Source organism: Siniperca chuatsi, linkage group LG19, assembly GCF_020085105.1.
Source record: "Siniperca chuatsi isolate FFG_IHB_CAS linkage group LG19, ASM2008510v1, whole genome shotgun sequence".
Taxonomy (NCBI): domain Eukaryota; kingdom Metazoa; phylum Chordata; class Actinopteri; order Centrarchiformes; family Sinipercidae; genus Siniperca; species Siniperca chuatsi.
The window spans coordinates 7,213,297-7,240,076 of NC_058060.1; the positions used below are offsets into that span (position 1 = coordinate 7,213,297).

Here is a 26,780-nt window from a genome sequence, read left to right on the forward strand (position 1 = left end):
GTGAAATAGTTATAGATTAGTTCATGTTGTTCATGTGGTCTGTTAATTGTTGTGTCACTACAGGAAAGCTACAGGATTGCCATTCAGACTGAGGGCATGATCAAGGATTTGGTCAAAAACCTAAGTAGTGATAATGATGAGCTACAGATGCATTGTGCCAGTGCAATCTTCAAGGTACCCATTTTCCACACTTCTGCCCTTGTCATATGCATAGTCTATTAAAACATTAACAGAATTGGGGGAAAAAGGACAGAGTAAAATAGTTTTTCTTTTTCTTTTCTCTTAATTAGACCCAGCTTTTAGAGGAATTAATGTAGATCTTGATTCTCTCTTTTGCTTTGCAGTGTGCAGAGGACAAACAAACTCGTGACATGGTGCGAAAGTACAAAGGTCTGCAGCCGCTGGTTTCACTGCTGAGCAAGGCGGACAACAAGCAGCTCCTGGCCGCTGCCACCGGAGCCATCTGGAAGTGTTCCATCAGTATGGAGAATGTGACTAAGTATGCCGGACTCAGGGTCTCACTTTATTACCTCTCATTAACACACATGGATTCACACACACACACGCACACACACAAACTTTAACATACCAGAGATACAGAAACGCATTGTAGCCATATCTTTTGGGACGTATGCCTATGTTTGTAATGAGTGGTAACAGATTAGTATAACTTGATAAATCACTCATTGTACATAGGAACAGCAATCTAATGAGTCTCAGTGTAAAAGGGGGTTCACTCACATGTGTCTATAACTTTTGGAAAATATGTTTGCTAAGGTGATGTGGTTAACAGCAGTCTTACAGTATGTGAATACAGAACACCAATGAGGGGTTCAACTGACTTGCGTGCATTCTGGTCGTCATGCCATCATCACATATGTTACTTTTATGGGGGCCTCTCATTTGTTCATGACTAGCTGGGTCACTTTTTCCACTCACATGCTGTTGTCATATCTCTCTTTCCTTTACCATTGTGTCTGGTTGAAGTGATTATTTGCGTAAAATGTAAAGTTTTTGCACAGATTCTATTAGCTCTGATCTTTTATGTGAGTGTTTGCCTCTAGAATTCAATCTTTTCCACTGTTAACAAAGGCTCAAGTCAATGTGCTGATTTTATAGACTTCAGTGATGTGTTAGTCAAGGCATGTTAGTATTGAACCAAACGTAGGCATACTGAAAGAATCAGCCTTGAGATGGTGATTTTCTAATGTCAGAAGACGCAGGCTGACAGAGCCTTTAATCATTTGTCATGTAAGGCAGAGGTTTATTTAAGTGTCATTTAGCCTGGATCCTTCAGCAGTGACATTTCTGGATTGGTTTTTGACTTGTACTTTAGTGTCAGATGAATTTTAAGTCAGTAATTTTCCCTCTAAAACAAATAATGCCCGAAGACCGTGCCCTGGCAGCCCCATACATTTCCACTAGTGTTCCCTTGAAAGAATGATTTAGCTGTATTTATTTTCTTATTCAGCGTTAGGCTGGAGACATAAAATATAACCCACATGCTGCTGTAATTTAATACCTTGGTAACATATTAATCAATTCTAAGCATATTCTCTACAGTGTAGCAAAGAAACTGATAAGACATTGTCTTTTAATCATTTTTACGATTAAGAGTTTTTTTGAAGTTTAAGGCTTTTCTTCTGACTCCGAAATGCTGTATAGTTCAAATTGCAGTGGATTTCTAAAAATAACACGAAAAAGGAGCAGTAGCTCTCACAAGGATCTTTCTTCACTTCATACATCATAACTGACAGAATGATATCCTACATTTAAAGTCTAAGTTAAGTCCTCCCAACTGGAACTGAGTGTCTGCTGCCACATCGAGTTAAGTGGGGATTCCTTTACAGGAGCAGAAGCATGACAATAACATTCTTTTGAAGCAAGATGGACAGATCACTGTCTATTTAAACCACGTCATGACAGAAAATAATTTGGGGGAGTTGAATTTATTTAAGTGTTTTCAAATGATCGTTATGATTAAATGATTAAAGATAGTGGCATGGCTATTTCTCTATAGACAGACAGTTCTGTTTCATGGTACAAAATTAAGCTCGTAAACTGTCTTCTTAATAATTTTCTTAAAAAAACAACAAAATTGGCACAGATTGGGAACCCTTTTGACTACAGCTTAGCGTGATGATAAAACAAGTTAACTGCACTGGCCATGAGTAATGTGGCAGCTTAATACACTTAGCCAGTACAGGCTCTCTGCCATATGTAATGACTTGTCACACTGTTGCTATGTAAAATACTTGTATTACTACTGATAATAACAATAATAGAAATAATTATAATGATGCAATTAATCACATGTAAACCACATTTAGTGACACTTCATTTACAAACACTAAAAAACACTTTGGTTGCCCTCACTCTAAATTTAACATGTCACAAAGGTATCTTAGTGAGATTACCAAAGGGCCATAATATTAATAGAGTTCTCATTTCGTGGTTTATTTCCTGTGTGTGTTATGTTTTATTTTGTTTTTTGGACGACGTGGGCAGTTGGGTGTGAATGAATGTGAAATTTGGCCACCTCTTCAGGAGGAAAACAGCATGATGCACAGCAAATGTTTTTAATGCAGACTTGAATGTGTAAGTGGATCTGTTTTTTCATACTCTCTCAGGCTTATTTGAATCACTTAAAATGTCTAGGTCAGGCAAAAGCTTGGAATGAAGTGACCGAGCCATTACTGTCAAAAAGGAAAGGCTGCTAATGGTAACAGGGTTTTAGGGGCATGCGCTCATTTCAGAATCAATCACAGGCTCAGTGGTGTACTGAAATGAAAATCATTTTGGAATATATTTTGCTACAGCAATAATGGGAGGCAGAGAGAAGATTTTTTCTCTTTTTTTTTTCATTAAGTGCATGGTAAAGTGAAGCAGACCTTGTGGACATTGCAAACATGATTTTTTCTTTTATGTGTCTGATGATTTGCGTGATCTGGTCGGGGGACCTCCACTCAAGACAAGCAGCAGCATGTGTTAGCCATTTTCCTGATTAATGATGCATCAAAATGAGAGATGATTGATGCCCCAAAATATAATTACATTCAAAATGTAAGTGTGTTTGTTTAAATATCACATAAGCTTATGCTTTTCGTAGGACTTCCAATATTACAGAGAGGGTTATACCTGGGCCAAGCTTATACTGTATGTACTAGGAAAATGCTTGGAAACACTGAAATAATATTTTGTGCAGATTTATGGATGCATCGATATGTGGCCCCTTGAACCTGTATATCAAGGTGTTATGGACACACAAAAATGCTGTAAAAAGCCTTAACAAAAGAGTGAGGGAATAACTTTGCAATGGAAAGTCATGACTGCCAAGTCTCAGACTGTATTTGCCAGTGCAGTAATGTTTGGGGTCAAGATTGTGGGGTTCGCTTCCAATTACTGACTACCCCTCCATCTTACCTCTATTCCAGCCCTATGATGAGCACACAATAATTGCACCTCCAAATGATACTTCTCCTTACCTCACAAAAGGTCTGTGCTCACCTAAGTTGTTCACTCCTCTGCTGTTTCCTTTCAAATGAATTAGATCAATCTGTCTGTTAAATTTCAGACTGAACAAGCGACTAGCTCTCTCTTCATGGTCATTGCTAAGCGTCTGTGGGTCCCTGAAATGGCTTACTTTCACTTGGGCCTTCCCTAAAATGAGAAAAGGAAAAGGCAGGCAATCAATCATAAAAATCTGCTGCACAGAAGCCTCACTGTGGTTCCTGTGTCTTCTGACAGGCTTTAATAAGTTTCCCGTTGCGTGTAGCCTAGTGTTTGCAGTAGAAGCCGCTTCAGGCAGCCTTGTGTAATGTTACTCTTGCCATCACGTAATTACTTCAGCTGAGATTGGCTTAACAAAAATAGGCATGACTTACCGTTCATTTATCAAAAGTTATGTCTATGATTACAAGATAATTCTATTGTAGTCAACTGCAGATGACACTTCAGTGATGGCATAGGAAAACCATTGTTTTTCGTTATGGTGAATTTCACTGAAGTTAACTTTGGCAGCTCCTCTGTTCATTAGCAGTGTTTTCACTTGCAAGAATAGGCTGTGTGTCGGTGGACCCTAACCAAAACCAAATGACCTTGGCCATCTACAATAGCTTACGGACCATGATGCCAGCAACCGTAACTGTGAATAAAAACAGTCGTAGAACTTAACTGTACATCAGAGGTTTGTTGAGGTTTTTTGCAACCGCATTATATCCCTTTTAAATGTTTACTATAGTTTACCACTCTATAGCATTGGCAAACAAGGCAAAATCACAGCAAAAGAGGGAGGGAGAGTTTCCAAGCCGCAGCAAAGCTTTGGTTATGCAAAGTACGTACAAGGGACAACTGTAAGCAGCCGTGGGAAAATTGCCTGTACTGCTGGGTTACAGTAAGAGATCTATGCCCATGTGGCTGAGGGCACTTAAACAACTAATAGGACTTTTAGCCATGCAAGTGGTATGGCTCTAGTGAAGGCAATATTGTCGGTATGTTGGTCTGTCTGTCAGTCGGTTGGTCCACCACTTTGGTACAGACTAAAATATCTCAACAACTATTGGATGCATTGCCATAAAGGTTTTCACAGACATTCGTGGTCCTCAAAATTTGGTGATCCCCTGACATTTCATATAGCGCCACCATGAGGTTGACATTTGTCGTCTGAGTGAAATATCTCCACAACTATTGGTTGAATTGCCATATAATTTGGTACAGATATTAATGTCCCCCTCAGGATGATTTGTAATAACCCATTACTTTTTCTCCAGCGCCGTCATCAGGTCAAATTTTTCATTTGTCCGATACTTCGGTTTATGACCAACGCCTGCATTAAAATGACATTCCCATCATCCTAAGCTGTACTTTGTGTTTAGTGTTGCTTAGCAAGTGTTAGCATGCTAACATGTTAAGGTAAGATGTGTTAGCATTTAGCTCAAAGTACCACTATGCCTAAGTACAGCCTCTCTGAGCTGCTAGCATGGCTGTAGACTCTTAGCCTTGTTGGCTGACAGCACACTCAAGCACCAACACCAGTCGTCCACTTGAGTGGATTCAGTCTGAACCTGAGCTGCAGACATTGCAAATGTTAGTACGCTAACCTGCTAAACTAAGTTGGCGACTAAGTTAGTGAACATGGTAACCATTATACCTGCTTAACATCAGCATGTTAGCATTGTCATTGTGAGCATGCTGACGTTAGCATTTAGCTCAAAGCACTGCTGTGCATAAGCACAGCCTCTCAGAGCCGCTAGCGTGGCTGCAGACTCTTCATCTTGTTTGTTGTTCAGTTGCTGTAATAAATATAAGAAAACAATCTTCCTCTTCCTCTCTCTTCTCCACCCTTGAAAGGTTTCAGGAGTACAAAGCCCTGGAGACCCTGGTTGGCCTGCTGACTGATCAGCCTGAAGAAGTGCTGGTAAATGTAGTGGGAGCCCTGGGAGAATTTGCCCAGATACCTGCTAACAAGGCCACCATCCGCAAGTGTGGAGGCATCAAGTCACTAGTTAACCTGCTCACTGGAACAAACCAGGCATGTTGAATTTTCTCTTGCTGCATAAAGGGTCATCTCATCTTTAAAACATGCTAACATCCTATATTGAATCATGCATGTACTTTTTATTTCTATGATTTAACCAGGCGCTGCTTGTGAATGTAACCAAGGCAGTGGGAGCCTGTGCCACAGATATGGATAACATGGCGTAAGTCTCTTCCAGGGCATCCAACCTGCTAACATGGTCTTTGACATTTAGAGTACAGTCTACACAAGGCACACAGCCCCATGGGAGGTGTCTCTTAAAATGTGATTAGTGGTTTACTCACTGTCATTACTGAATTAGCTCCAAACACATATTCTTGGCCGTGTATTGATGTCATATGTTTTGACAGGGGAATGACACCAATTCCAGGATCCAAACACATGTATCATTAACTTGTCATGGGCTGATGCTTAAAGAAATCTATGTTCTTCCAATTTGTAATTATGCAGGTACTTTTCTCTTTCATCCCCAGCTTAATGACATATTTTAAAAGCTTTGTTTATTGTACCTGCTGTGTTAAATATGGTTGTGGTTTAATTCCCAGTGCTTTACTATAGCTTTGTGGTCACTGTCAGGACTTGAGCTGGTCAGACGAACATACCTAAAGCCCTACCCTGTCCAAGACTACATGGCTGGGAAAACACAATGAACCACAGTCCAGAGCAGTCTTTGTTTTGTGTTCATTTAACCTCACCCTCAATATTGCAGAATATTGTAGAGCTTCCATCTGTGCCTCATTGCTTTTACAAGGCTGTTATGGACTATAAGACCCGTCTTAATTAGCACTGGACACAAATACAACTTAATGACTGAGTTTACATTGTTAGTTAGCTGTTAATGCTATCATATGAGCCTATAACATTTGTTTGGAGGAAAAACCAAGGGGTTCAATAAAAAGTGAAGCATGTCAAAATAAAGCCACTAACTGTGGTGAACTTCACACAAAGTGTTTTACTTTGGTTCATCATGTTCTCCATGTTTTCTCACGGTATGTATATTTAGGCCAGACTTTGTAATTTTTCAGCCTTCACACTTAGCTGTAAACAGAAAGTTCTTATTTCAACGGCCACTTTTTGTATGTTTTGTGGTGATGGCTTATTTTGACACATGTATGTGTACAGTAGTTTGTTGAGCAATTAACATAACTCATATTTGATTGTTTCCTGCTCCAACCCAACACTGCTGAAGCTGTTTTTCAGATTCCCCGTGATTAGACGGTGTTTAGCTAGCTAACAAATATGATGATGATGTATGCCTGATACCACACAGTTAGCTACAACATTCCTGTCAGTTAACATGACTTAATTTCACCAACGGACACTTTTTCTCAAATACCACCTTCTGCTGATCAGTGCAATCATTCTCTCATCATCATTCTGATGCAGGTCATCCATAACTACTGAAAGCCCAAAACAAACACTGATCACTTTCAAGTTTTCCATGAAATACTCACATGTTTGTTTTCATTCTCGACCAGTAGGCAGTGTGTGGTTAATGACATAGCACTTCCTCCAGTGAATCCTGTGTAGCTACAAGAGTGAACACACGTTGTTTAATGCCTCCAGGATTTGTGGTCTCCTCCTCTAATCCATCACTGTCAGCTGCAACTTCATTGCTAATCTGTTTCATACCTGCTTCATGAGAAGACGGAGCTGTTTTGGCGGATGATATGACGCTTCACTTTTGTTTTTGGTCCGGATTTAAGAGGCCCTGCAGACTGGAATCTGATGTTATGATCCCTCTAGACTGATTTATGTGCAAACGGAAGACAGATGGCGCAGGGGACGTCCCTGATGAGTGTTCGCTCGTTGCCAGTCACGGAGATACTGTGATTAGGGAGTGTTTAAGTAATTATGACAGCATTCAATGTCGGCCTTGTTGGTGGAAGCACACATGGGGAACACGTTACATGTTATTTATACCAGACAACGGGTGCACTGTGGCGTAATTCTTTGGGTTCCCAGACCCTGACTGCAGTTTTGACTACAGTCATGTATATGACATGAAATACAGCTCATGCCTAAGTAAACTTCAGTCAGACCCTATGAAATATAGAGCGACCTGTCTCTGGCTCTGTTTGATTTGGAAAGGGGTCGTCTTTTTGGCTCAGGTTGAAAAACAAGCCACCAACATAAAGTGTAAGCTTGTCTCAGTTTCTATTTATAAATCCATGTATGAAGCACTATACACAGATGTATGCGAGTTAACCTCTGGCCCTAGCATCGCCAAGCTTTTCCATGGAGAGTGATTTGAGTGAGCAGACAGTGTGTGGGTTTCAGGCCTGGAGAGTAACTGAGCAGGACTGAAGAAATTTGTAATGAAAAGCCAATGCTGAAATCGATCGATGCTTTGATCCTACTTGGCTGTAGTTGTGTTGAGCCTGCTGCAGGCCAGGCTGATACAGCCAGAGCTCTGAGAAACAAACATGATCAAAAAAATTACACTCTTAAATCTTTCAAGCGGAAAATTATGCTTAACGAAAGATCTGATTGAATCACAAGACTTTTTTTGGTCTTGCTTATTCTTTCATTGTTTATTCCTTTCTCTTTTTTCCTTCTTCTCCACTCTCCCTTCTCACACTACTTCTGTCTCTTTCTCCCTACAGAATCATTGACCAGCTTGATGGAGTCCGCCTGGTGTGGTCCTTATTGAAAAACCCCAGTGCAGATGTTCAGTCCAGTGCTGCATGGGCCCTTTGTCCATGCATTAAGAATGCAAAGGTACAGTACAGTGAAGTACATTTGTCTTCTGCCTCTGTCCTGTGACTGTGTGAGTTAAGCACACCAAAAGCACATAGATTGCCTCTAAATCAAAGAGGTCTGCAGAGTTCGTGTCGTTTCAGAATAAAGGGTTATCCCACTCACAAAACAGAAGCCAGCTTATATCACCATGCTTGTCTCCTAAGCTCTCCCTCCAACCTGCTGCTGCTGGGAGGTTAGCAGGGGCAGAGCTGTGTCAGAGGAGGCTTACATGAACCTCGGGCTAATATGAAGCAGAGAAGGCTCCTTGGCACACTGGGACTGGTGAATTGGGAAGCAGGCAGGGAGAAAGCCTGAGTAATATCCTGTGGCATTGCTTCTCTCTTTCCCAGCTGAAAATCTTCCCCCAACAACATGCTACTAGTTACAGAGGCACACAATCCATGCATAGAGCATAGGGTACCAGACAGTTTCTGTGAACCCACTGCACAAATAACCCACAACATGTTCATGAATACTACTTTTATAGTTTTAGAGATAACTATTTATAGAATAAAATTAAAGGTTTGGAGGTCCATAAACATGACAAATTTTACACATAAAAGTTTGTTTGGGGAGTACTACTGCATATGTTAAAAATAATGTATAAAGTTTTTTGTGTCTCCAGAGCAAGCTGTGTGAAATCTGATCAGTGTCCTCAAGTGACGTCACTTGAGTCAGCGTCGGTTGGGGCTGAAGACTATAAGTTTGAAAATTAAAACAAATCTGGGGGTGTGGAGTTAGAAAGAAGTGAGCTTACCAGACCTCTGTAGCCCGCTCCTCATCTCTGCTTGAGGCTAGAGGCTCGAGGCTACGTTAGCTGCTACTAGCATAACACACCCGAATCTCCAGCTGAACTGTCGGCGGCTGAGTTGCATTGTAGGTAATGTAGGCACCAGGTTTTGACAAGGAAGAAGACATGGAATGAAATCTCTGGTTCTGCTGCATCGATTTTGATGCTTTTTTAAAAACTGTCCATTGTGAGTCAGACAATGTTATAGGAGTGCAATGCTAAATCGGTGGAAAACTCTTTTAAAACATTATGAGCTCTTTTATGCCATCGTCACAGGCCTTTAGCCTAGTCTTACACAGCAGTGTTGTCAGTCAACTTTAATTTCAGTTACACATCAGCAGGTCTTTGATCCACTGAGCACTTGTATCAGTTCCAACTACAAACGTATTGTTGTTCTATTAGATTATCGCTGTGATTAAGGTAAACAGCTTGTCAGTGGGACAAGCTGGTTAAGTTTATAGATATATTGGGCCCAGACAGGTGTCTTGGGGGTGAAATCCTTTTTTCGCTGGCTGGAATTTCTCTGGGCCAGAAGTGTAGCGAAAATGATGCATGGCAACCATATGGAGGGAGAGGGGGACTACGGAGCCACTGTTGAGCGCTAACAAAGTTTGACAATGTTTGTCTGAACGTCAGTGTGCCAATTTTGAGGGAAATTCATGAACATGCTTTTTGGGTGATTTTTCTGGGACAGGGGCAATGACAAGAGCTAAATAGTGCTCTTTGCCCATCGAGTTGAGGAACCTGATACAGCTGCTTTGGTGCAGTCGTTATTTAGATAAAACCCCCATGTGGTTTGTGTTAGCAGTTCCATAGTGGATTTATGAGAGAGCTGTGGTATAAATGCATCTGCTGGATGCTCCCTCCAGTATTGCTGCCCCTCCACAGACACAGACAGACACTGTGCTCTATGCCCACAGGTCCACAACTTAAACTGACTTAGTACCATGCCAGTACTAGTGAATCATTCAATTATCTTTTTTCTCCAATCAAGGAAGTAGAACCCTCCCAGTCACATGTAATGAGGTGTATCATTAATTTGCCTGGACGCAGAGGCACATTTAGATGCTTGATTTATTTTTCCTTTACATAGTAGCCATGTATGTTATAAAAACCTGATTGCTCCAGAGAAGGGGTCAGGGCACGCTTTTGCCATTCTGAGCTTGGCTTGCTCCCCTCAGCTTGCGATCACGCACAGCAGATAATGTGTTTTCTATTTCATTTCATCCTGGGTAAGAGGAGGGGAGAGAAAGGATAGCGAGAAAGGCCTTTCCGTGTGCAGCCTCATAATGTTTGCGGTTTTCAGATCTGGGGGCCCGCCCAGGCCATGAAAGAGATTCTGGCTAGTCTATCGCAGCTGGTGGCTTGAGAGAGCTTCCTCTGTCGCAGCGACTCCCGGCCAACCGTCATCAGTATTCCTGAGGAAGGGCTTCCTGTGTGTCGGGGGTCAGCTCCTGGCCCCGGCACCCCCTTCACTACCCTGCACTGCACACATGGCTCATCCTCTTGCACGGCATCACAGGGCCCATACACTGCACCCTGGCCTGATCTCAGCTGTGAGCTCTCTGTTAGAGAGGAGAACACAACAGTGCATCCAGCTCCCCCAAAGTAGCTGTACACTAAAACTGTAAATCAGCTATTGCTTTTTGTCAGTGCTGAATTTGATGAAATCCCTTCATTTATGCAGTAATGGGATAAAAACAACCTTACAGATCACATAATAAATTCTCTGATTACTGTACTCTACAGTGCCATACATCAGCTCTGGACATGTAGATTGATGTTGAAATGGACTCAAATTAAGCGTGCTTTGTGATTTGCATCCATAATTGTATGCTTTTGGGGAAATTTCTGTTCTATTTTCAAAGCACTGAACATTACAGACTCGGCCACCTTGATGTATTCTTCCGTGGCTGGCGATACGGTGAGTTGTGATTTTAAACAGCGGCTGATCTGCCAAGCCATACTGAAGACAGTGTCTCTGCCAGCTCTTCCGCTGTGGTTCTCTCAGCACTCCCTACCAGCCAGTTGGTTTGGTAGGCATTGCCCCATAAGTGGCTGTCCTGTGGTACCAGCTGGTGCCATGAACTCAAACCATGAAGCCTTGAGTCTACACTGTGTGTCAGCAAAGTTTGAAACAAAGTTTTCAATGTCACTTCCAAGCTAAGAGGTTGACAAAGATGTCAAACTTATTGCTTGTTTGCCCAGATCCACAATACAGTTCTGCTGTAAAAGAGGGCTTTGTTATTTTTGTTTTACACAGATAAAGATACTTTTACTGGTTGGTTTGCACTGATGGGACTTTGATTGTTGCCTGGGCTGATGGAAATACTTTGTTTGTACTTATTTAGTGTCCTTTGTTTTGTCTGCCTTGCTCAAATGCCCCTGCCTCCCTCTCCTCTTTCCTCAGTCATTACACTACCTCTGTCTTCATCATCCTCCTTATTCATTTTGACAGAGCACCAGCTAATAACAAACTCTTTGACTATAGGATGCAGGGGAAATGGTGCGCTCCCTCGTCGGTGGATTGGAACTGATTGTTAATTTGCTGAAGTCAAAAAACAACGAGGTGCTGGCAAGCATTTGCGCCGCCATCGCCAAGATAGCCAAAGACAAGGAGAATCTGGCAGTCCTTACTGATCATGGGGTTGTCCCATTGCTAGCCAAGTTGACTAACACAGTAAGTACACCTCACTGCTGGAGACAAACAACAAGGTTTTACTATTCAACAACACTGCAGTTACTGTCACTATACACATAACTGTCTTTACAATGGATTTTAGTTGCCCTTTTCCTACTCAATACAGCAGAAATCCAGCTAATGAGAAGAGTCTGTTGCAGAGCTGTAGTAGAGCTTGTTGTTTTCTACTTTGTAAAGACTGGCGTCTGGGGACCAATAGCATCCTGTTCTCCTCTCCACAGACTGATGACAGGCTCCGTCGCCACCTGGCTGAGGCCATTGGCCACTGCTGCATGTGGGGCAGCAACAGGGCGTCCTTCGGTGATGCTGGAGCCGTGGCCCCCCTGGTGCGCTACCTCAAGTCAAAAGACAAGGCAGTCCACCAGAGCACAGCTATGGCCCTCTACCAGCTGTCTAAGGACCCCAACAATTGCATCACCATGCATGGGAAAGGAGTGGTCAAGGTCAGTTGTAGTGCTGTTGAAGCTGGATTTCTGACTCCTTACTCCTGCTTTTTTGGAAATAATGTATAGTATATATAGTATATATATATATATATATAGATAATAGATATAGATAAAGTAGTTATTTCTCTAGTTTATTTGGTGCTTTTGAGACTAAATCTGGCATAATTACATTGAGGAAAATGTGATTTGGCCTCCCACCACCCTTGTTTTAGCGATGTGTAAAAAACACTGAGTAATAAACTTTGAAAAGCTGTGACTATTTTCAGAGCCTTTGACAGATGGAGCAGAAACAAAGTGGGTTTTATTCGGCGGCGGAAACATGACTCCACTTTCTAGCCGTCATGGGAATTCAGAAAAGCAAACAGCTCAGTGTGTGCGCAGTGCCATTTCTCCGGTAGACCCTAGATGCCATTACAACACAAGTCAAAGGGCTGTAGCTGGGGGTAACTGTTGCTAAGGGCTGTTCCTGGACATCAGGGTAGAATGCAGCAGCGATATGGTTCAGTCCAAAGAGTGGGGTCAGAGCTGTTCAAGGCTAAAAGAGAACAATGTTTTTTTATGGTCAACTTTTTTCCCCGACTCTGTAAAGCTACATCCGCCAGATTTCTTCATCATTGCAGTTGTGTAGTGCTCTTCCAAAAAGAAACAAGCTTTGTTTTGTCTAATATTTGAGCCTGTCGGGCTGTTTCCATGCTCAGCTCCAAAGACTGTTTATGTTTGTCTCTGACAGTGATGTGGAGATTTTATGTTAAGATTACGCTGTAATTGATGTCTTGTCACAGATGATCATGTACCCATATTTCAGCATTTTAGGAAAACATTGCTATCTTATTCTCTAATTCAATCATGTTTCACATAGAAAGTCTTTCACATGAGAAATCTTTTTGTGGCCATAGTGAGTTTAAATCCCCCCCCAAATAACAACTGCGATATAAATTATGAAGTGGTTATGCCATTGCAGCCAGATATTTTTTTCCCATGTTCATTAAATGGTGTACTTTAGCTTGATCTGCTGTTACAGTGTATGTGGTTCAACACTAGCCATAATTGGTAGCTGGACTGAACATTGGGTGTTCCGAAAGAGTTATGTCCAATTTGCAAAAGTCGTTAAGTTGAATGCTTTTTGTAGTTTGAGCCACGACAAAAACTGGACAAGCCCTCTTTTTGCTCTCAGTGTGTGTGTGTGAAATTCTAGTGTGAGTTTGTGTGTGTGCATAAGGCGTGAGTGTGTGTGTGCAAATGCAAGACATGCCACCCTTTTTAATCTGTCTCTGTGTTTGCCCTTATTAATGTACCAGTTAAGAGTTGCAACACTACTCCATAATGTATTTTTGGACTTTTAAAGAGCTTAATTACCAAAGGCCACGTAACTGCACCAACATTGCATTTGTTCTTAATCTCAGACATGGAAACACAACACAGGCAGCCTCATTGTTCAGTCTGGCCTCGGTCTCCGCCAGTCTGGGAGGGAGGCTGATACTTACCTGCCTGACCCCGGAGGAAACATTACAGTGTGAGAGCTTGTCAATCTCCTCGATTCAGTGTGCACTGTAATGCTCTGCTTCATGATATACAGGAGCTCGGTAGAGAGAATGTGTTAAAACAATATCACCAATATTTCTGAATAGTTCTTTATTGAGGATTGATACAGTGCCCTGTGTCTAATTTATGGCCCTGTGTAAAATTCTGGACTGCCTCTTGTATTATTGCAACCGTATTTCAAAGAGGTTTTCTGTGCCGTTGAGAAGCTCTCAAAACATGTTCACCCACGTGTAGTATATGATTTCGAATGTGCGAAGGTCTCTCTTACTGCAAAGTTGGTTTAGAAAGTAACTTTCCTCTCTAGCACACTTAATGGTGTATGGCCCAGTCCCTTAAGATTCACAGGGGAAATCAAGCATTGAGAAGAAAGTATTTCACACTGGAAAACACATTAGTGACCCGTCTTAGTCTTTTTATTTGACCCCTTCCAAAGCCTTCAAATTTGGTCCAGAGTCAGAAATTAGTAATGTAAGTAATAATAAATAATAAATTAGTTAATGTAAGTACTACATATTAAACATCTTTAAATAAAACACTTTGATTTGTTTTGGACACAACCTGCTGTCATTCACAAGTTCTTTTAGTCTCTGTTATTTTGTTGCCTAAATTTTCTTTCAGCATATTTTCCTTGGAATCTGCCGGCCTCTCAGATCAGACCTTGTTTAAGAAAAGGGATTCAGGTGCTCGCTCTCACAGAAAATACATACCAGGGAAAAGAGAATTTTAGCCTGAGAGATGAATCGCCCTCGCCGTTTGATTTGACATCCACTCTTGGTATCTCGCAGTTTTATATGGATGTGCTTCATTTTGTGTCATATACAATATCAACATTCCTTACCCCTGCGCTTAACATCACTTCCAAAAGGACTGGGGATTGTTTGCTGAAACCATAAATCCTTGTAGACAGCTTCAGCCAGCTTTTTGTATTAAAGAGGCTCTTTCATAAGAAAAGCTTTGTGAAGTAAATTGATGAAAATTACAAAATGCAGATGGTAATTATTGGTAATTTTCAACTGAAGGTATTCCAGAGCGTAGCTTTTGCCAGGTCCTGGTATGTATTTTAGGCTTTTACTAATCTAAATGAGAAAAACGTTTGCACTTTTGTTGCCATGAGCACACTTCTGCCCCGGCACGGTTAGTGTTTGTTTTAAGTTTTTTTTTCTCTTTCTCTTACAGAGTCAAACTTCAGGAGTGAAAGTGCGCAGTGAGGCTGTGGGGGGCACAAATTACATCAAATGGGAGGGAAGGAATAGAAACCAAGCAGAGCATCACAGGTTTACTTCTACAGTTTCCTGCTGGTTTGTGTGTAACATGACTTCAGGTTGAGGGTGTGGTGAGCAGATGATACAGGCGCTGTGCGCTGCCTGCTCTGTTATGACTACCATGTTTTTGAGATCCATGGAGTGTAATGTTTTAGAGCCATTGACTTAAGCCTCTCTCCCTCATGCCTGGACTAGAAATGGCCAACCATGGTCTTCAGGTTGAACAGGCTTAGGGTTCAGACTGAAACTTTTGCCTTAAAGTCATTGATTTGAAAGCTGCCCTCCCTCCTTTTCCTCTTCCTCTTTAGAGACACAGAAAAAGCAGCTTAACAGTCTCTGGCTCGCTGGAAGTTGCAGGGAATGTTGTTTACCTTGACTTCTCTCACCAACTTCCCCTCAGCCCAGCTAAACACTGCTGTCTGTTTGTGCTGTTTGCCTCCACGGTGGAATCTAAAAACATGGGGATGCCATAATGGCTGTCAGACCTGGGGAAACCACAGGGGAATTTAAGCCTGAACTGCAGGCAGACACGGTCCAACAGAGCGCACTTAACACCATGACACCTCCATGTGCGATAGGATGTGTGTGTGTGTGTGTGTGTGTGTGTGTGTGTGTGTGTGTGTGTGTGTGTGTACACATGCAACAATATGTCCAGCCATCCCAGACTGCACGCCTGCTCCTCCCCCTCCCCCCTCAGCCAGTGGGGGAAGCATGTTCCCCAGCTCCCTTCTTGGAGGTCAGGACTCACCGGAGTTCTCTGAAGTGCAAAAACCTCAGAAACTCACGATTCAGTTTTCAAACGTGGGGCAAGTGTTCATGTTACCACGGTCAGGGAATATCTAACAAGTGGCGTATTATATTCCTAGAGATCCCAGCTGGGAGGGAAAGAGCAAGCTAGAAAAAAAAGGCAGCAAAGAGAGACACGCTTATCTTAGCCTAGCTGTGCGCTTCAGGAGACCTTATTTGGCGACGTCTGAATAACATGCTATGAGGTTGGCAAAAACTCTGCCTCTGGCATTTCTCAGGCATCCTCTCTTTTCACAAAAGAGACTTGTTTAGTGAGTGTGGATGTAAGTTTGCTTTTGGAGGTGTTTTGGATGCTATTTAAAAATCATATAAAACCTGAGGGCAAATGTTTCACATATACTACTCGACACTGGTGCATTGAGAGGAGCTGACATCTTGGACTGCTGTATGCCTTTTTCCACAAAATGCTGTGATTATGATCAGGAGGAGGAAGAATATTATTTTCTCAGTTTTTAACTGGACTTTACTGTAGGTTCGCAGTCCTTTCATGCTATTACACACAAGCTGGCTCACCTCATCTTTCATCTGTTTTCCTTTCACTGTTTATCTTTGCGCCGAAAATCCTGGGAATGTCTTCTCTCCGCTTCTTTGGCTGTTTGCTAACCACACAAATGTGCGGAGCAGCGTTTTAAGTTTGCATGTAACATGGAGAGGGGTCAGGGTCAACCTCAGCTCTGCTCTGACATGCATTATGAAGTCTCAAGTTCGCCCTAAGTACTCATCAGCTGGATAGGGATTAGGCAAAGTCTATGCACAAAATATTACTGACAATGATTATTCAAGTTGAGAGTGACATTTCACTTGTGTGAAAGCAACAAAGGAATCCCATCCCTTCCTATGTTGATACAGTATGTGGAGCCAGTGCTGAACAGGATGGGAGAGTTTTGAATAAGAGGGAGACGAGGGGAGAAAAACTGAGAAAATGGAGGTTAGAGAGAAGCTTTTAGAATGATTCTGCTGCCTTAAACTAAATCTAAATTAGTGGCTGGATGTACATTTTAAAGAGGCTTAGTTCTTGGGTCATTTCCTTTGAGAGTGACAGTCTAGATATTGTCCTGTGTGTCGCTCAGAATCTACAGGAATGTGACATTGCCGCACTGAAACCAGGGAAACAATCCCGATGGTGTTCAAACACCAGTTGTAAGCCTGTGCAGCATGATCTTTGTTAAAGAAATCTTTTTCAAATCCCTTTTCATTCAGTGGAGAAGAAGGCCTTGATATATGAGGCTTAAAAGTGCCTCAGACTTTTCAGTTACTGTATTTATCAAAGCTTCCTATGTTTAGGAGCAGAGAGTCCTTAAGTGCTTAGTTGAGGGATGTAATGTTGCCGTTGGTTCATTATGGATGTAAACAAGACGATCTGAAATAATTGCAAGTGTGGCTTAGGAAACCTCAGTGGCACACCATTGTGATTTTACCAAGGAGCACACATTGAACAAATTTAGATTCATCCATTGCACCAGAGTATTTGTGCTTTCATTTACTTTTATTTTGATTCAGCCCCACAGCCGCCCATAAACATAATGTAGTGATTTTGCTGCTGATAAAATAGGGAAAAAAGCTCACCCTTCCAAAACACATGCCACTCAGTGGTATTCCATATATCCAGTGTGTTCCTTTTTGCTTATTTCTGCATAAAACGCAACTCTTTGAACGTACGAAAATCTTTTAAATGTTCAGTTTTATGTAACCCCCAAAAAAACTTCCAACGCTAGAGATTTCTGGAGAGCGCAAAACCTTGTTCTGCAATAAGATCTAACGAGATCCATTACACAAGCCACTAATAGTCGGATATAATCTGACCTTTGGAACGGCGGAAAGGCTGTCAAGTGGTGTGGTTCATGCTCAGGTTTTTAATGTCGAGCCTGCCCTGCACAGCTTTCATCTGAACAAACTTACAGAAGCATGTGTGCTTGCAGCTGTAACCCCTTTGCTGAGGCATGGTTTGGAAGGGTAAAGTGGGACACACACGCACTGAATACACACACGCATACACACACCGAGGGACACGTGCCAGTGCAGCCTGAGACTGTCGCCACACAGCCACTGTGTATCTTTGCAGCCCACGCTGGTGGTAGTGTGCAGCGACTGCTGCTGACATGGCAACATGTGCAGCAAGCTACCTATTTGGGCACTAGAGGTTTTTCCAAAGGTGTATTAGTACATTGTTTGGAATCTGTTCCTGCTGCCACTTGTAACCTCTGTCCTTTGTACTCCCGCAGCCCCTCATCCACATCATGGGCTCTGATGATGAGATGCTCCAGGAAGCTGCTGCTGGCTGTGTGCGCAACATCCGACTACTGGCCCTGGCTAATAGGAAGGCCCAATTATTTTATTGACAATCAATGATCACAGCACCCCTGGAAAACCAATAGGGAATGTACAAAAATGATTGGGGTGGGGAGGGGCGCTCATTACCACTGTCACTAGATAAGGGAGCGCGGCACAGGCAACACGACAATATGTTCACTTAGCCAGTTAGTAAACCAGGCTGGGTTGTGCTATATTATGCGTTACCTTTGCATGAAAATGTAATCTTTCTGTTGTTCTGTGTCAATGTGAAGGCCACTGTTGGCTAGTAAAAAAAAAAATGGTGTGCTCTTTAGAGAGAAAATGTTAAATCCCTACTAATTGTAATGATCCACATCTGCTGTTTCTCAAAACTGCATATGGCAGTGTGCAGTTTTCATCCACGGCGCACACAAAAGGCTTGTTTTTGACATAACTATTAAATCGTTTTTTCCAGTAAATTTAGCAAGAAAAGAATGAAATAATATATAAAAGTAAGGCAAGTAATACAATTAAAATAAAAGACACTCCCTACTCTCCCAAAGCAATCAGACTACCTTCCATTCAGCAAAAAGAAAAAATACACAACCCTCACCCTTTTCTGATCCCACCCAGTAATTTTTATACACTTCATTACCAGTACGAATTGGCAGGCTGTGACAGAACTGGCAATATTTACCTTAGCATCTGTCTTGTTTTACATCTACTTCAGAGTTTCTTTCAAATGTGTTTGAAAATAGTTTCAAATAAAAAGTATGAGAAAAGTGTTACAAATATAAGTACCACAAGTGTTTCAAATATGCTGTATCAAATAGTTTCAAATAAAATGTTTTATCTTGATGGATGAGCGTGTATTTATTTGTGCTCCTGCTTCCGTTTTAGCAGCAAACTTTGATCAATTATCTCATCAGGAGTTCATACAAACATTTTAGGAAGCCCTCTTCTTGCTCTCTGACTGTGATGAAAAAAATAAATGCTTCTTTTTCACGTTTGATCTTACGCCAAATACCCCATACGTTGTTCGCCGTGAAACACTTCGAAGCTGTGTTCTCTGCAGTAACATTCCTTAAGTAATCCATACAAGACCACAATATCTAAACAAGACCCACATCTGCTTGAGTTGCTCGATCTCCTCTTATACAGTCTGTATACTTCTGAACTTATATGAATATTTGTAACACATCCAAAACCAGAAAACACACAGCCTGCACTGAGATATTTAGAAAAAGAATAACTTGCTGTTGGTTATATCGCACCAGTGTGAGTCTGCACAAATGTTATGTATAAATACCACACAATAAGAAATGTCTATAACAATTAGGAATACAATAGTGCGCCCTGTCTCCACCACAGATATTATGCACAAGAATTAATTTAAATCAGGATTTTCCACATTACTCACAATTTATTTACAGTAATTTCAGATTTTGTAGGGGTATTTATTATAAATAATAAAATATGTTTTACAAACAAGCTCATTATTTTTGTCAGTAAAAACAAAAAATGTTGTACATATTTTGCCAGTTGGGATCATCTCTGTACCAAAGCACTTGCATGGCATTTAGTCAGCACCAACTATAAAACAATCTAATAAAGGATTTTTGGGAAAATGCAGCAAATTGCTCTTTTTCCCAAAAGTAGTTATTGTTTTTTTTGGTTGTTTTTGTTGCTGAATATCTTTTTAAAGGCTATTTCCATAATTAAAATCCCGTCTTTTTCTGTACTGTACATATTTACAGTCACGCTGCTATAGTTATGGTGTGTGAGTGCAGCTTGTTGCATCTGATCCTTTTGTCTTCTGTTCTTGTTTATTATAAACAGGCCATGTCAGGCTTGACAGTCTTTTGCACAGCAGATTTCAGTAAAAGACTGTTGGCCTCCACCACTGCTGCCCTCTTGCATGTCTGTCAACTTCTTTGTCTCTCTGATCCAACTGTCCTGGTCCCAGTTAGCTCAGATGCTCAGCACTCAACCGCAGAGGCTGCCACGAAATCTCATAGGACTTTCATCATTAATATCAGCCACGTGCTAAAATAGAAAATTAGCAAAACATTGAAAATATGTGGTTGAAAATCTTCATCGCTCTTTGAAGTTTAAACACTACCAGCTGTCAGCAGGGGTCACTGGAAGAGGCCAGATGAAGGAGAGTAGATGACTCAACTTATTACTCTGAAGAAGCAACTTCCTCCAAAAAAAAAAGAGGAAGAGAGACTAGGAGCTGAACGAAGCCACTGTCTCCTAACCATTCAAAGTAAATCAATTTACAGTGATTAATGGCTCTTTAATTCCGCAGGCTTCATGGCCTCTGCAACATTCCCAAGAAATGTTTAAAGAAAAAGCATTTAGTCACTTAAACAAAGTTTGGCTTTGTGTGGCTGCTTAGGCTTTCCTTTTCTTCATGCTTTTATATTTAGCTCTCTAATTTCTTTTAATTTTAGCTACTTTTCCTTTTAGCTCTCCTTTCATAATTTAAAGGAATAGTTCAACAATTTTGGGGAATAGTTTATTTGCTTTCTGTGAGATGATAAAATCGAAATCAATCTCACATCTGTGCGTTAAGTACGGAGCTGGAATGAATGTAGTTAGGCTAGCTTAGCATGAAGACTGAAAGCAGGGGGAAACAGCTAGCCTTACTCTCTCCAAAGTGAAAATATATGCCTAGCACCACCTCTATAACTAACATATTAGCACATTGAATGTCGTTTGTTTATCCATGCACAAACAGAAATATAAAAAAGTGCATTTTGTGGTTTTAGGGAGAGTTCATGTTAGCACTATTTCTTGTTTCTCCATCCACCCAGGGCTTCTGTGCACCTGGCTGTTTGCCAAGAATTAATTTCAGAACGTAACTTTGCCCTAAAACTACAACTTGTCTTGATTGCGTTTCTTTTTGTATATGGATTAAACAAACAAGATGCAACATGCTAATTAAACAGCTTTAGGCGCTGGAAGGCATATTTTCTCAGTTTGTACACAGCCAGGCTAGCTGTTTCCCCCTGCTTCCAGTCTTTATGCTAAGCTAGTCCTACCACATCCTGACTCCAGCACAAACACGAGATTGATATTGATTTTCTCATCTCACTCTTGGAAAGAAAGCAAATAAATGCATTTCCCCAAATGTTCAACTATTCCTTTAACAAACTATGCATGTTGAAGAATTTATGAGATGCGCAATTCCACTCAGTTTCAGTCATTCGGGGTTACTGTTGGCTTCCTGGAGCAATCTGATTTTGCAAACGTAATGTAAACAAGAAACCCAGTGTCTGTAATTGTGGTAAGGGAATAGAGAAAATGTAGTTAACACAATGAGATTTCAGCTGATTTCTTTGCCAGGATTTTCTTCGTATACATGGAATTGGCTTTGGGGATCACAGGACAGCTCAAGATGTTTAGTAATAAAAAGAGAACAACGGATTCTTCCTCCGCACATTGCAAATCACGGCTCATCAAGGTCTGAAGACATGACAGAAAGCCAATGTTTAAACACTTGTAAAGAAACAGTGCTTTATTTTCCGTTCGGAACCTTATGTTAAACCTCGCAGAGCACAGGAGAGAGGCTGAGGCAGGAGCCTGGCCCTCAGGCCCGTCGGTCATAAAGCCACAGCTGAGTGTATTAGTCGAGCCACAAACCCTCTGAGAAAAGAAACTGCCACTTTCTTTGGCTCGCCGTCCGACACAGGGACATTATTCACGGGAAATTAGAGGTTATGCCTCCACGCCTCAACAGAGTTAGCAATTACGTCCGGCTCTGGCCTTTCTGGTCACCATTCAAGATCCCGTGCTTCTCATCGCTTCACAGAAGGGATGGAAATAGTGGAGGGATATCCCTGATGTTGTTGCTCCTGTTTTGAGGGAACATGTGGGTCCTGGCATCTGCCACACCCCTGTATCTCAACTGGTGTGTCTCACCATTGGCCCGACCTTCACCCTGTCCAGACTCCAGCAGAGGTTTCCCATAGGTCAGGGTGATGGATGCAACCACACTTGAGAACTTTATTACACACTACACAAGACTTATGTGTGGAAATATCCTTTCTACAGTCGTGAAATTTGTCTGTCCACATTTTGGGTGGACAGAGTAATAAATATATATATCGCTTATTTTATAGTCAGGCAGTCCTTCAGAGAGTGGGCTGTGTATTGTGATACTAGCTCAATTGTTTTAAAATGGAACTGCTCTTTTGAAGTTTTTTAAAGACCCAACGTCTCTTCAGGCGTTCTGCAGCAATATTTCATAAAAGAAACTAATGAACAGTAAAAGTTCTTTCCAAATATTAGAAGTGGCTTTTCGTCCCCTTCAGTGTCTAAGGACCATTTTTAATAAAATCACAAACTGTTGCACAGCAGCAGTGGCAGCAGTGTGGTTTGCTTGCGACGTTGCCATTAATAACATGCGCGTACACAACGGCCTCTCAGAGCCCCATCCAAACAGAGAGCAGCGCTCTCTGGTAGCCGTGGACCGTGGGGTGAACACGGCTTCTCTTCTCAATCTGTAAATTAGCTTTTATATCATTACAGCATGCTCACACCACCAGGTCTGTTGGAGGGAGGCTCGTGTGTCACGCTCAACCGCTGTTTGCCGAGCGGCCAGCTTCTCTGCATCCATTTCCTTCCTTCCAGTTGCTCACAAGATCTCCCAATTCTGTACTCCTCAGAAGGTTCTGTGGTGTCCTGTGATCCCCTTGCATTTCTCAGTGGGTTTTGAGGACATTTATAAAAGGGCTTTCATGGCACTAATGAATCCTGACATTCCCTTCCATAAAGTGTAAATAACAAGCTGGTATGACAATAAATAAACAGAGAAATGAGTGAGCAAATACCACAGCGTCTGGGTCAGATTTCAAGGCAAGAGTAATGTGTCCATAAAGGTCTCAGAAATATTAATAATACCGTCATTGGTCATGACAGCTGTGGCTTTTGGTCATGTGTGTTAATTGCAAGCGTACATTTTCTGTGTTTCCGTGTTCACTTCTGAGCATTGCATGCTCAAAAAATGTTTTGGCACGCACAGAAATGAGATTTTGTACAGAAACCATTGTGCAAAGAATAATTTAATATGAGCAAACATAAATCCCTTCTGCGCTCAATACATGTATTTGTGTGTTTGCTGTTAGCCACATAAGCACATAATGATAACCTCTTAGTTAGTGTTGCTCTCATTTGGGAGAGCAAGAGAGGCACTGTGAGCAAGTGTCCAAGGGTTTGAGAGTTCTCATTGGAGGGAACTAGAGAGAGCGCTAATGAGTAAAACTGAGTGAGAGTTTATTATTGTGTGCTTTTGCGAGTAGTAGCAAACACGCAAATACATTTATTGAGCACGGAATACATTTTTGTCTGTTTAAATGAAATTATTCTTTGCGTGACAATAATTTCTCGACTAAATATAATATATGTGCTGGCAAATTTTTTTTGTTGTGCTAAAAAAAAAAACCCCATCGCATGCTCGCAATTGAGACACAAATATAATTCCATAGGTGGCAGCCTGTCTTTTGAATAAACTGTGTGAACTAAGCTGACAGTTAGCTAGCTCAGAGAACTTGTCTCCCCCCTTCAGTAACTCTTTATTGAATGAAATGAGGTACAGTCCAGGGAACAAAAAGCTTGGAGCGCTATTGTGACTGACTATAGCTCACCAGCTTTAGTAGTTTACCAACTAGCCCTATGAGTAGTCACTACGTCACCAAGCTTCCAGCACCACATATTTTGCCGACATGTGGATGATTTTTTTTTTCTTATCAAAACGCTCACATTTTCCTCCCATGAATACGAGAGGCAGAGCAGATTGGAGGAGGTTCTGCGCGGGACTTCTGTTAGATTAGTCATCCTGGCTCATCCTGAACCGTTACGGCACTCAACATCTAAGCATTTCTAATGAAACAGTCTTTGCTCACCGGATCTGATGTCTGTCTTGTAGTCAGCGTAAGGTAGAAGGAGGGGAGGGGGCTGGAGTTTAGGATATGCCTGTCAACCACATTAACAGATCATAGCTTTTTTTTCTGTACCTGACCTTGAAATTGAGGAAATTATGAAATCTTAGACACCACTGCTCTGATTTGATGAAACTTGGAAGGTATGACTGTAGCTTTAATAAAATCACACTGATTGGCCTCAAAAGGTAACTGCATCTTTTTTAAGGAACAGCATGTTTACAGTTGTATGCTGATTTACTGTCTTTCTCACTCTGCAACTTTCTTTGTAATGTGACATGTGATGATGTTCGGTATACTTTTCAGCTTTGTGTTCGCAGAAGTTGTTGCATGACCTAAAGCCTTTCTGGACCTTTCCTTCTTGCAATTACACCAAACTGGAAAGGAGAGGATACTGATAGCCAACAGGCAGTTAAATTCATTTGCAGACAAAGGATAATGTCAAGTAAAGATGCTAAAAAATGCCAAGTTCCTCACACAGAAGACAGTGATGAGTTGGCACACACTCCCAGCTGCACAGCTGTGAACCATAAGCCCGGCCAGGTTTCCCTTGCTGGATTAGGAACCAACCTGAGAGCTCCGTATGGCACCCCACCAAAAATTATATTATCCCAGAGTTTTCATCACAGTCTTTTCATCAAGCTATCACAACTGCGGACCTGAGGGGAAGACATGCAACTGAGAGGAATAGCACCAAATCAACAAATCATCAGCAAGGCATTATAGAACATCCTATTTAAATCTGTAACTGATTGCGCGCTTTGAGACGTGCTGTCTGCCGGCTTGAGTTTCTTCACAGAATTAAGAGTAATATTTGTAAAAGTGGTTCAATTAGGCAAACGTTCAAAATGCGTTTTTCTGCTTTGGTGTGGTATTGTATCCTTTTTATGTGGCATTCTCTTCTATTTGGCCCCTCAACGCCAATGTTTTTTTGCTTTAATTCTGACATTAATAAATGTTCTTTCCCTCCGCGCAATGCATAAATAACCCCCTGTTCCAGTCTAGCTCACTGCTGTCTGTCGGTTTGCCCAAACACTCCCAAATACTTCAGAGCTTTGCAACTGTCTGCTCATAAAGAAACCTGGACACTCAACAACCAAAGATAGTACAACCAGAATTATAGACGCGATGACACTTGAATAACCGAAACATTTCACTGAAGTTTTCACACTGGCATTGTAAATGACGCGGACAAATGTGCCTCTTTGTTATTCTAACGTGAGTGATGAGTTCTGACAAGGCTTAGGTGCACAAAGAGCACACTTTGTCTGACTTAATTCAACTTGGATCGACAATGCAAGAAAATCAGGGGGTCCAGTTCACAGTGAAAGCATGTTCATTGACAGATGTGTCCATCACCTCCATGTACACTGGATAATGGACTGGCATCTCCTCCCTGTGAAGTACTATATGTATATTTAGTAGCCTTTTGTGTATTCTTGGAATGCCATATTTAGAGACACAACAGAGGATGGGAGGGTTTAAAGAGTATTGGGTGTTCCAAGTTACAATTATTCCCCACTGTAATTTCAAGGAGCAATCCCAGTGACTTCTAATGGCACTTGGTTTTGACTCTTGATTGCTTTCAGTAGACATGGACAGACAGCACATGTTTCAACTTGCTGATTACTGTCCCAAATGTTTAAAACCCCTCTGAAAACAGTAATTGGGTCATTTTAAACAACCTGCAAATTTTCTCCTCAGTCATATTTTCCACCAAAGCTGGCAAACTATTGAACAAATATGTCTGTGGCTTTACAAGTAGTCCATGTGCTACAGTGTAATTCCAACTTGGTTTACATGGCGAAATTAAGTCCAAGTCTGGAGTGAAAACATCATCTTAAATGAGGGGCAGATTATGGGTGCAGAGACTGGGGTTTTAAAAAATAATTTGGATTGTAATGGCGTAAGGTGTTGACATTGAGCTAACACTGATTTCAAGTAATGGCTTTCATAGCCAGATCCTTTAATACACATTCAATGATGAAGTACCCGAAGGCAAAAACAGGGTGTTCCCAGCTGGATCCATGATGTGTAATGAATGTCTGCTTTTTAATTTTACATTCACTGCCTCAAAAAAGACACACAAGTCTTCCATTTGACAATGGATACATGGATTACAGTGTGAATCTTCACCTTGGGCCTTCTGCTGCCTCTTTTTACTACAATATTTTATTTCTTAAAAAGCAGAACTATTTTATTGCCTCCGTAAGTGGAGTGTTTTGTTATCTGTAAAGGGATCAGAGTTAAATTGAAAGTATAAGAATAAAACAAATGTTATGAGTGCAAGGAAATAAAACTTTCACTACAACCACCACTCTGGCAGGCCAGACCTGATCCACATACCAATGAACTCCAGTAGAAGTGATATAAAACAATGCAAGAGTGAGTGACACATGTATATAAAACATGTACAGAGATTAGATGCAAGAACAGAACTACATGTTCCCAAAATTACACTGACATATAACATTAAATTAAATTGTCTTGGATGGAAGCGGTAGGGTGATGTTAAACCTCCCGGCATTGTATGAAAACGAAGCTCCAGATGTTGGGATACAGAGCCTAAGATGTCTGATATACTGATATAGATCAGTATATGGATATATTGGAAATTGGGCCTTTATTAAAGGGGTAGTCCTGAGTTTTACACTAACACAAAGATTGGGAAATGGCAAATGACAAATTAAAAAAAGAATGGTCAAAATTGAAGCCGCAGAGGCCAAGATATTTGGACA

At 41.4% G+C, this 26,780-nt stretch overlaps 1 protein-coding gene across 4 annotated transcripts in view; it reads left to right on the plus strand.

Annotated features, from left to right (window-relative positions):
- The window catches only part of odad2 (outer dynein arm docking complex subunit 2), a 41,427-nt gene extending 22,468 nt beyond the window's left edge, over positions 1–18,959 (plus strand). Inside the window, exons 14-23 of one of the 4 annotated variants that reach the window (XM_044175972.1) lie at positions 64–174; positions 345–499; positions 5,350–5,530; positions 5,638–5,699; positions 8,143–8,257; positions 11,560–11,748; positions 11,991–12,212; positions 13,619–13,726; positions 14,934–15,031; positions 18,049–18,959. In XM_044175972.1, the coding sequence (XP_044031907.1) occupies positions 64–174; positions 345–499; positions 5,350–5,530; positions 5,638–5,699; positions 8,143–8,257; positions 11,560–11,748; positions 11,991–12,212; positions 13,619–13,726; positions 14,934–15,031; positions 18,049–18,175 (1,368 nt within the window). In that variant the 3' untranslated portion in view covers positions 18,176–18,959. The remainder of the gene's footprint in view (positions 1–63; positions 175–344; positions 500–5,349; positions 5,531–5,637; positions 5,700–8,142; positions 8,258–11,559; positions 11,749–11,990; positions 12,213–13,618; positions 13,727–14,933; positions 15,032–18,048) is intronic. The other 3 variants (XM_044175973.1, XM_044175974.1, XM_044175975.1) reach the window with 3 other exon arrangements.
- Positions 18,960–26,780: the final 7,821 nt, after the last annotated feature.